At 31.0% G+C, this 11,470-nt stretch overlaps 1 protein-coding gene across 2 annotated transcripts in view; it reads right to left on the bottom strand.

Moving 5' to 3' along the window:
- Positions 1 to 213: 213 nt before the first annotated feature.
- The window catches only part of LOC106475903 (sodium- and chloride-dependent glycine transporter 2-like), a 16,911-nt gene continuing 5,654 nt past the window's right edge, over positions 214 to 11,470 (bottom strand). Inside the window, exons 7-17 of one of the 2 annotated variants that reach the window (XM_022379916.1) lie at positions 10,766 to 10,898; positions 9,770 to 9,904; positions 9,404 to 9,507; positions 7,726 to 7,850; positions 7,316 to 7,428; positions 4,492 to 4,620; positions 4,132 to 4,231; positions 3,726 to 3,826; positions 1,929 to 2,087; positions 1,304 to 1,556; positions 214 to 1,238 (exon numbers count right to left, since the gene is read on the bottom strand). In XM_022379916.1, coding sequence (XP_022235624.1) covers positions 1,404 to 1,556; positions 1,929 to 2,087; positions 3,726 to 3,826; positions 4,132 to 4,231; positions 4,492 to 4,620; positions 7,316 to 7,428; positions 7,726 to 7,850; positions 9,404 to 9,507; positions 9,770 to 9,904; positions 10,766 to 10,898 — 1,252 coding nt within the window. In that variant the 3' untranslated portion in view covers positions 214 to 1,238; positions 1,304 to 1,403. Of the gene's footprint in view, positions 1,263 to 1,303; positions 1,557 to 1,928; positions 2,088 to 3,725; positions 3,827 to 4,131; positions 4,232 to 4,491; positions 4,621 to 7,315; positions 7,429 to 7,725; positions 7,851 to 9,403; positions 9,508 to 9,769; positions 9,905 to 10,765; positions 10,899 to 11,470 lie in introns of both variants that reach the window. The other variant, XM_022379917.1, reaches the window with a different exon arrangement.

The following is an 11,470-nucleotide window of genomic DNA, read 5'->3' as shown; positions in this document are numbered from 1 at the left end:
TACCGACAGTTCAACTTTGGAAGTTTACACCCAAGACTTTTTAGCTGGTAGTGTGATTCGTACTGATAATTTAACATATTTTAAAATATTTGGTTTCATTTTGGTGTAACTTTGTTGGAACAAGCAGCCTTCTTTCATCCAAACAGTAAACTAGTAACATATAATTAAAGAAAATACTCAAAATATTTCTAGCTCAAAGAAAAGAGACACAAGTTATTTTAAGAACTGATTAATGCTTTTTTATTCAGAAATATGTATTTACAAAAATAAAAAAATCTGATACGTTACACATCAGAATATGTTTTACTTGATTATAATACAGGAAATTAGTTGTTAACAGTATAGTAGAGAAAGTGATGTTAAAACAACGTCAAAATGTATTAAATCTACCACTTTACGTAAGTTATGATTTTTTTTTTGTTTTGGTTCTGTCTGTCTGATGAAATAATGATAGAACTAATTTTCACGATATAAATTATTCTAGAGTAAATACTTCTTTACAAAAATTTGTCCCGTTGATGAAATCAAAAGAAGGACACCTATCTTTTTGTAACATAAGTTTAAATGTTTATCTAGTAAACTATTTTTATTCAAGATACTACTTCCCGATTAATATCCTTTGACTGGAAATTGTTTTCACTCCATAGATTATGGTAAAATGTAAAAGATGAGGACAAAGCAGATTACATACTTAGGTTTTTAATGATTTGAATGTCCCCCACCATGTTGTAAACATAGACACACACAAAGAAAACAAATATTTATATTATTAAAGTTCTAAAACTCTCAATATTTGATGTCACACAATAATAAAAACATTTAAATACAATTACACGTTTATACAAGAATATTTTACACACTTTCCTGATTATATCTGCTTACATCGCTTTAACCAAACTTTATCATTTTTAAAGAATATTTTACAAAATCCCAATGATGATCTAAATTGTTATCAGTGTTTCATACCTCTATTATATAAGTTAAATATCACAATGTGTGGGATAATATTATATGTCCTTAAGTATATTTGACCGATTAGACAAACTACAGTTATATACAACGAATATTGTATGACATACAAGTGGTGATACTCCTGTTAACACCTTGGGGTATTTCATTATACATTATATAATCGTCTCCCACTAGATCAGCGAGAAGTTTACAAACTTACAACACTACAGTTAGATTCCATGTGGTGAACAGTGTTATAGATCAGCGATAAGTTTACAAACTTACAACGCTACAGTTAGATTCCATGTGGTAGAAAGTGTTATAGAAGTTTGTAAACTTATCGCTGATACAATGCTACAGTTAGATTCCATCTGGTGGACAGAGTGTTATAGGATTTGCACAATAACAAAACCAACAATACATCATATATAAGCACAATGTATCAAGAAACATTAGATGCCAGCTTCAAGACCGAGATTGTCAAGCCCCTTGGTGTCTATTTGAGACATTACAAATCCATTATCTTTCTTCTGAAAATACTGTTGTCTTATTTCTGGGTCACTAGGGCCCCACCTGGCGTCTGGATTGAAAACTTTCTTGACATTCTAATAAAATAGAAATATACCACATTTAATATTTAGGATATATTATTGAGAACATCATTAATAGTTATTGAAAATGTTCATGTAACTTGAATAACACACAATGAAATAAGTTTCTATATAATAAAGATGGTATATTTTTACTGCACAAATTAGTTCTTAAATTTCGTTCGTTTGATATTGAATTTTTCAAGTTTGTGAAATACTTACTAGATCCCTGACGTTTTAAATGACCTTGACGGATATTTACTTCATATATACTCTTACGATGTTGATTATAATTAATTACTCATGTTGCTTTGTGGTGTTTTAGTTCACTTTCTCGTCTATCACACTTTAAAAATAATTAGCTAGTGTCTTGAACAACATTCTTACCCTTATATTCCACAGCAGTATGGCGATTCCCCATACGGGGATCTGAATCATAGAAATTAGAGCAAAGATCCACCCGATCCCATCAGCCCATTGCGGGTACTGGTAGTATTCCCCATACTTGATCGTTTTGTGTTGAGACAAACTGTATACAAATATGAACTGGAAAAAGAGCAACAACGTGTTTAAACTCTATATAAATATGAACTGAGTTAAAATATAGATATACTATGACAAATTTGAAATGTAAATCTTACAAACCGTAGTCAATATGTTTGATTGTTTGTTTCTCAATTTCTCTTGCAAAGGGCCATCTACGAATAGCTGTCCATACTTCTGAGCTCACAGACCAGAGAGAAAACAGCCAACGCCATTTCTAGGATTACTCTTGCCTGAGAGTTGACTGTCACTCTTATAGCGTACTCGCAGTGCCAAACTGCGGCGCGTATTTAGGGGGCAACGAACAGCAAACCACGAACATTTGGATTCATAGTACAAGTAGGGTAATGACTAGGACACGACCGGTACAATATGAATTGAAAATAATATATATATATATATATTATTTAAACAAATTAATATACACATGTATATTGGTTTGTCCATGATCTCGGATTGATTGGGTTTAATTTTTATTGTTATATGACGAGTAACAAGACAGAGAAGCTGTGGTAGAATTGCACCCCTGTTGTTACGGTCTTCCTCTATAAAACTGTTACGACTGTGACTTTGAAATGTTGCATTATGGGTATTTTAGAGTCAATATGGGTGTAGTAGGAATCTTCATTAGTTAACTTCCCAGTGACTGGATAGTTGCAAATAAACGAAGGTTTTGGTAATTGTAAAGTTATTGTCTCCACTATTTTATTTATGATTAAACATGTCTTTAGTAAATATTCTAAGTGTTTATAGTGTCTTGTAGCTCCAGTGTTTGATGATCTTACCACCTCATATTACTGTAAAGTATATAATACACCAGTAAGGTGGCGCTTCCCAGCTGTGGGATAAACCAGTAAGGTGGCGCTTCCCGGCTGTGGGATAAACCAGTAAGGTGGCGCTTCCAGGCTGTGGGATAAACCAGTAAGGTGGCGCTTCCCGGCTGTGGTAAATTAGAGATGTGCCTTTATTCATGTCTCTCTTTTTCCGTGATTTTAATTCAGGAAGATAAACTTCGAGTTTTATTAGAAGTTTTGGCAAGTGGGTTTGTTTAAACATTCAACCTTTGAAAAAGTGGGGCTCTCATGAAGCCCCACTAAATCCAGCCCTGATGTGTTTAAAGCGTTTCATTGAACTTGTCTGAATACATATTCACAACATGAACACACGACAAAAGAATACTAGTACAAATCTATAGTTCAGTAAATGTTTGTTGATACCATAGAAGTTTATTTATCTGATAAATAGTAAGAGAAAATATTAAAAAATGGCACAATGATATGAAAACGTATGTTTTCGCGCCGCATTGACGCCATTTTGAAATCGTATTATTTTTAAAAGTAATAATTTTGCTTGTTAAGAGAAGGTACACATTCTTTACTTTTTCAGGATTTTGTAATTACATGGATTCTGTACATTTTAAATATTAATTGGTAGTACTCAAAGCTTACAGTACATTTCATAGAATATTGGTAATAAATTTAGAAAAAACGACCTTTACTTTCTGGATAATAATAATAATAAAAATAAGCGGAATCGGCGACTAGTTATTGTCATTAATCTTTAGTTGTTTAATTTAATTAGCTAACTGCATATCGGTTCAGAACAAAAAAGAAAGACATTTGGATTATATTTGATACTTACAGCTAAAACCAAAGGAGCTATGACAAGCCAGCAGGCCTTCCAGAAGATATTAGGTCTAATATGTAACATGAATTGGAGGTCATAACAAAATCGTCTGAGTCCTGTAGAGGAAATAAAATAAAAAAACAGTATATAATGACTCCAGTTACTGACCTTCTAGTCAAGTTTTCAATTTAAAATTCAGATAGAATGATATTTCCTATAAATAAATATATAATACAGGTGGTCTATATCTTTAAGTTCTATAGTTTTTCTGAAACCTTATACGTGTTGAATTTAGAATAAGAAAAAATAAACAAATTTTCCGATATTTGTCTCAGAGTTTGAACAAACCCTAAATATATCATTTTAACAATAGTGATGTTGCCCATTTAACTTATAACTATGAGGTACTTGGCAGGCTTACCATATCCCCACATCAGAGCCAGGAGTTCACAGATAGCTATGAATGATACAGCAAATCCTCCACCGTATGTGTCCATCAAGTTCAATACGTATTGGCCACCCTGGGAGAGAAATAAGAAACACATTAAAAACAACTGTACTGTTGAGAGTTGAACAAAGTAGTGTGTGTAATTCAACACTCCACAACTCAAACAAAAGCCTAATGTCGTCAGAACCTTTTATAAAGCTCATATACACAACTATATAATCAGATTAGGGCCTAACGTCGTGGAGTTTTCTACAACTTCAGATACGCAATTATATAATTAGACTAGGGCCTAACTTCGTTAAAATATTATCTGACCTTCAGTACTTTCCTTACCTGAGTAACACATGGAAGACCGAGGAGGAAGCAGGCACTGCAACACACGAATGTAAGTAGCACCTTTTTGTTTCGCAGTTTTGGAAATTCGTCATAGATAGCTGTCAAGAAAACTTCTAATAGAGCAAACTAAAAAGAGAGAGAGAAATAACGAAAGCATTAACTGATTATTATAGATTATGACCAAGTATTTAAAGCTACAATTTTATAAACTGATATTGGTAGATAATATTCAATGTGTATCTTCAATAAGCGGATTGAGGTTAGCTAATCAAATTAAGCTGGTTTAGCTGTACTCACACAAAAACTAAAAGTTATTAACTATTTTGTACGAAAAGCATCTTTCGTCAGTTGAGACGAAACAAATGTAGGTTGAAACGATTTTAATTCTACATCAGACAGCCATCGATTTCTATATTTAACTTCATTGCTCAAGCCCCATACTAAGTATGCGATTAGTGTAAACTAAACACAGATTTACTGGGGATCTAAAAACACTTCCAAGTATCTTCTAACTACGCAGAGAAATATAAAAAGAGGATAAAATATTGACGTGTCCTTCAACTGTACAAACATAGTGGACATCGTTAGCAAGGGAAAGTAGATCACATTTCCCAAGTAAGTTCATCCACTTAGATATAGAATCTATATTACTTTAAGTTAAGCAAATACAGATTAGAATTTATAGGTCTAGCTAAGACTTTAATAGACAACACGATCATACCAACCATGATCACGGAGCCTGATTAAATATTCTCTAAATACCGCATGTGATAAAAGTTTAGTAAAAAACGACCTTTACACTCCAGATAAATATAAATGAATATATTTTTATTTCAACCAACGTTTCGCCTTTGCGGCTTCATCAGGGTTAATATACAAAACTGTTTGATATTTAATGAATATTCTTTAAGAAAGGACTTGTGTCGCTAAAGTTTCGTCGGAACGAATTTACGGAAAATTAACTAACAAACGGAGACGTAACAATATCTTTTTTTGTCTAAATATAAATATCTATATATTCTACAAACATTACTTCTGCTTTAGGGAGACTAATGTAAGAAGCTTTATCAGGATAGAAAATGGTTTTATAACCTTTACTCACTCATAACATGGATGGTTTATTGTGGTATATATAATATTGATTTTATTTAATATTCAATTTGTCTGCTTATTTGATAAGTACATGTATATAGTATATATTTCTCTACTATATAGATGTACTTATTAAATAAATAGACAAATTGAGTATTATTTATTCTCCAGCGAAAATAGTAACTTAGTTATACCCCATCTTTTCTTTAAGATTAATGTCAGTTTGGGTTATTATAAAGGATATTTCATATTGTTAGCTTAGTTCGAGGATTTTGGACTAACCTAAATCCACTAAGCATAACTTTTACTAGGGTGTGGTAGTTCTTACTTGTACGTTGGTTTAAACAGACGGTAACTTTATCACAGTGTTGGTTAGAATATTTTATACATTTTCTTTTACTTATTATTTTGTTATAATAAGTATTATACATGGTTAGCAGCTGAGTAATGCTATATGATTTTATGAGTAACCTAAGCCTCCTGGCTGGCCCAAAAATATTTAAGTGTGTGTGAAGGTACTCAGCTGATGTATTCTGTTCTTTATAAGTTAATAATATACTAAGTAATATAGGTTGAACATTATATTTAATTAGCTATGCTCGTTACTATGTATAATTTTTCAGTTTTGACTAATTATTTAGCGTACTTTGATCATAAATTATCATGAATTATGTTAACTACTATCAGAGACCTGCAAAACATTTGCGGCCAATTTAGTATCTTTATTGTAACAGTACTTCTTTTAAATACAGGATTTCTAGAGTAATACTAAATAATTCTAATCACAGACACTGAAATCTACAAGTCCACTTGTCTTAGGCCTAACAATAGTAACATTAGTTAAGTCTTTATTACGTACGCCCTATATTCGATAAACATATAAATTAACATTGTAACTTCTGTACGTTTTTTGGTTTAGTTCAGTTACAGGTAAACCTTACCGCATTTAATACTATCAATAAATAATATTCTAATATTATTCATTTTTATTGTACGACCTAGCGTTAGACCTTTTTTAAAACGTTAATATGTTCTTAATATGTTGTATAAAATGTCTACTGAAGTATATTTACGTCCTCTCTAGCGTTACTCGACGATTTAACAAAGATGCGTTTTGAATTTGCGAAAAAGGTACAATTTTGTTGTACATTTTAGTCCAAATATATCTTTAATTTTCGATCAGTCGTAGATACTCGCTTCTAATTGATAGGATGCCAAACTACTTAAATTACGTAATAAGTTGCTATGACATCACTGCGTGACCAATAGAAAGACAGACAGATACACACTGTGTTTTATAGTATAAGATAAAATCAATGCAGGCACATTAAAAAAAAAAATATATATGTAGTGCCATCTAGCGAATTTTAAGATAATCATAAAATATTTTTAATTAAACGTCATATTTCAATATTATTATTATTTCACAGATAATTTACTATTGAAAATATTTTAAATTAGTGATATTTCGTTCTACTATAAAATAATTTTATCCTTTGGGTAACATACAAAAACCTCCGCCATAAGTTTGCTACAGACAATACCGCCCAGTCTTACAAACTTACGAAGTTATCTGCAGTTTATAAATATTTTCTCGAGTATTAATCAGGATATATCTATAAAAATATTTCAACTAAATATAAACATTATGTGCAACATAACATTTATGACATTGTTATAATTGTTAAAACATAGAATTACATAAAAAAATAAAAACACTTTTACATACCTCACTGTCTAAACCTAACAGGTAAAGCATGAAGAAAAAGAGGACCGACCATATTTGTGGTAGAGGGAGATGACTCAAGGCTTCTGGATAAACTACAAAAGCTAAGCCTTGTCCTTAAGAAATGAAATAAAAATAAATCATTGTGCATTCTTTACCCCACGTTTCGTAAGTAAACAACAAGTGTAAAGTTTAACAAAAACGAAAAAAAACTTCCAAGGTGTGTTATGAAACAAGGTACAAATGTGTATCTGTTAGTAATATATGACGTTGTAAAGTTGTGCTATAATATTAATAGGTTTAAACATCATAGTTTAAAAATACTAAACACACGTGAAATCCACGAAGTATGTGGTTTTTAATGAAATTGTCGCGTGAATTATTTTAAGGAGTGAGTACGTATTACCACCTACCTCCTTGAACTACATCCTTGATATCGATCCCAAGTTTATCTGACATGTTGCCCAGGACGGAAAATATTACAATTCCAGCGATCAAACTGGTAATGAAATCTAATGAACTCACAAACAAGGCGTCTCTGTAAGATGAAAAGAAAATCAATATTAATCATGGAAAAATAGAAAACGGAATTTCAGTTGCTTGATAAATAATATGAATGTTTCTTGGTATAATTTCCTCCCTGTGGTAGTAATAATAAGAACTTCCTAGTGATGGTAAAGAAGTGTGTGTAAAAGGACTCTCGTTCAATACCAGGTCTCTTCAGGCTGGTGAGTTACGCTTAAGTACACTCGAAATCAAAATGAACAAAATATAAATACATAAAAAATCATTTGTTATTTGTCTTATGTATCACATCGCTTACTGATAAAATAGATAAATATTTAATTTGATGTTGTACTTAATACATGAACTTCAAAAAGTATCATGGTAGTGGTTGAACAATTCTTAATTCTTCACCGTGTAAAATTATTCCGGATAATAAAAAACAAACAAACTAAAAAGTACAAGTTTTGATTTGTCCCGGTCACTAGTGCTTAAACATAATATCTGATTGTCTAACTTTATCTGTATTATATCGGTCACTAGTGCTTAAACATAATATCTGATTGTCTAACTTTATCTGTATTATATCGGTCACTAGTGCTTAAACATAATATCTGATTGTTTAACTTTATCTGTATTATATCGGTCACTAGTATTGAAATATAATATCTGATTGTCCAACTTTATCTGTATTATATCGGTCACTAGTGTTTAAATGTAATATCTGATTGTCTAACTTTATCTGTATTATATTGGTCACTTGTTTTTAAACATAATATCTGATTGTTTAACTTTACCTGTATTATATCGGTCACTAGTGCTTAAATGTATTTTTGGACTGTCTAACTTTTAACTTCATCTGTATTATATCGGTCACTAGTGCTCTTAAATGTATTTTTGGACTGTCTAACTTTTAACTTTATCTGTATTATATCGGTAACTAGTGCTTAAATGTATTTTTGGACTGTCTAACTTTTAACTTTATCTGTATTATATCGGTCACTAGTGCTTAAATGTATTTTTGGACTGTCTAACTTTTAACTTTATCTGTATTATATCGATCACTGGTGTTTAGTTTCCAGAGAAAAAAAAGGTAAAGAATTCCTGTTGATGGGTGGATGGGGAGGGAGGTTTGTGTTTTTGGGGGTAACAATTTAAACGTTACTGAAGTTAGTTTTTTGGGTGGATGTGGGAGAGAGTAACGTAGTTGATTACATCAGTCAAATATCATTTCGCTATGTAACAAAGTCAGTCTTGAAATTATTTATATAGTTTTCGCTTTTTGATTAAAATATAATCTAAAACAATCCTGGATATGAAATCCGACAGCAACTAAGCACTGCTGGTCACTGTAAAACAAACTTTCTTACAAGTCATTAAGAACCAGTCATAGATATTTGAAGAAGTTCTTGGGGAGTCTAATGTAAATTATCACTATTTTGTTACTTGGAGATGCGGTAGATATTGTTAACACAGTTCCTGTCGTGCAAGCTTCAACCATTATCCTTATAAGTCCTAAGATTTAATAAATACGTATATACTATAAAAGGTTAAAGATGATTAAAGAAAATAAACAACATAACCAACCTGTGAACTTTGTTATAGAATTTGTTGTAGCTCCCGAACATGATTAGGCCTCCCCAAGATACGCTTAGAGAGAAAAATAACTGTTCTGCTGCCGCTCTCCACACCTACCGGAGATATGTAGATAACTTTATGATGTATGAAAATATATATTTACTTATAGAAGCGTATGTAGAAACAGTAATAAAAAGTTTATCTGACAGAGTTGTACTTTTATAAACAATCTATCCTGGTTGAAAGTAAATTTTAACTAACTACGACTTGAAAATATTTTCAATTCAACTAAAATGTTCGGGATGATTGGCAAAAATATTATTATATCAATTTGGAGTTAATTAACTAAGTTGAAAGGTATATAAAATTAGTTACCGTTATATCCAACAATTTATTCCATTCAGGAATAAAGAAATAACGAAGACCAGTAACAGCGCCCTCTAGCATCAATCCACGAATTAGTAGAATTATGAGAATTACATAGGGAAAGGTAGCAGTAAAATAAACAACCTAGGAAAGAACCAAGTAATATAAATGATTAGAATGTAATATCTTTATATATAGTATTGTATCTACATAATGAATATTATTAAGTTAGTTTAAGTAGCCCAGTAGAATAAGTAAAAGTTGATAATGGAACCTGGAAGGTTCATTTTCAGAAACTATTTTTGTGATTCTACTTTCCAAGCACCATGTTCACCAATTATATTTATTCTTACAGGTTTAACAATCATTCTATACGTGAAACATCGCGATTTTCTGCAGAAGTTTGTTAAAACATTCATGTTAACTGTCCACAACTCACGTGAGCTATCGTACATTCTTTTTGCTTATTCCTCAAGGAAAAAAGAAAATAACGAACGAAAACCGGTACCGCCCTCTAGTGTTATTCGTCAAACAAACACGAATGTTACATTGATTTTATGAAATACAAAAAATGGTTTAAAAGATTTATTGTTTCGACATATCACGGGTTTGGTACATTTCAATATCCGTTTATTTCTTGTCTGTAGATACAATCATCTTATCGCTATTACTATTAGTACTGTGTCCTAAACAATATTAGACATGTTTGTATTATTATAATATGCGCCATCTTCAGGTCACTTAGCTAAGCTTATTTTTAATCACTGTCGCCTTGTGTTTCTCAATGTTCTGTGTATGAATGAATTACCCGATAAATTCTTTTATATTTTATGATCTAAATGTTTTGAAAACAACGTGAAATTTCACAAACCCGCAATGTTGAGACATTGCAACAACTTTAAAAATTAGATATTTGTTTTTATATGTTTTTTACACATAATGGATTCCGAGGAGATTATAGCTGAGTTTACTGTGGTAAAATTCTTTGTTTCTTGAATGACGTACCTTTCCTGATGATTTTACTCCTTTCATCAAACACAGAAATACGATGAACCAAGACACCAACAAACATACAGCTAAGTCCCATTTAATTGTTCCAATATCTTCTATTCCGTCTGACATGTCGAGAACATATCGCCTAAGAACCAGAAAGGTATAATATTAGTTATAATATGCGGTGAGTTTACACATAATGAAGTCACACAATTTAATGCTAAAGAGTCTGTGTTTGTTATTAAACACAAAGTTACACAATGGGCTATCCGTGCTATGGCGGGTATAAGTTAAATATATAAATTCACTTACCCCCATTGGTTATATATATAAGTTCACTTACCCCCATTGGTTATATATATATAAGTTAAATATATAAGTTCACTTACCCCCATTGGTTATATATTTATAAGTTAAATATATAAATTCACTTACCCCCATTGATTATATATATGAGTTAAATATATAAGTTCACTTACCCCCATTGGTTATATATATAAGTTGAATATATAAGTACACTTACTCCCATTGGTTATATATATAAGTTAAATATATAAGTACACTTACTCCCATTGGTTATATATATATATATATATATATATATATATATAATAATATATATATATACTCTATGTATATATATATATATAATAATACGTACTACCTACCACGTATTGTTACGAGAAACGTACGTTACGTTTAGTTGTACTTATTTAG

The sequence above is a fragment of the Limulus polyphemus genome, unplaced genomic scaffold (genome assembly GCF_000517525.1).
Source record: "Limulus polyphemus unplaced genomic scaffold, Limulus_polyphemus-2.1.2 Scaffold9399, whole genome shotgun sequence".
Classification (NCBI taxonomy): Eukaryota; Metazoa; Arthropoda; class Merostomata; order Xiphosura; family Limulidae; genus Limulus; species Limulus polyphemus.
Note: the sequence above shows the minus strand (reverse complement) of the source record. Positions and strands in the feature narration are given on the sequence as shown.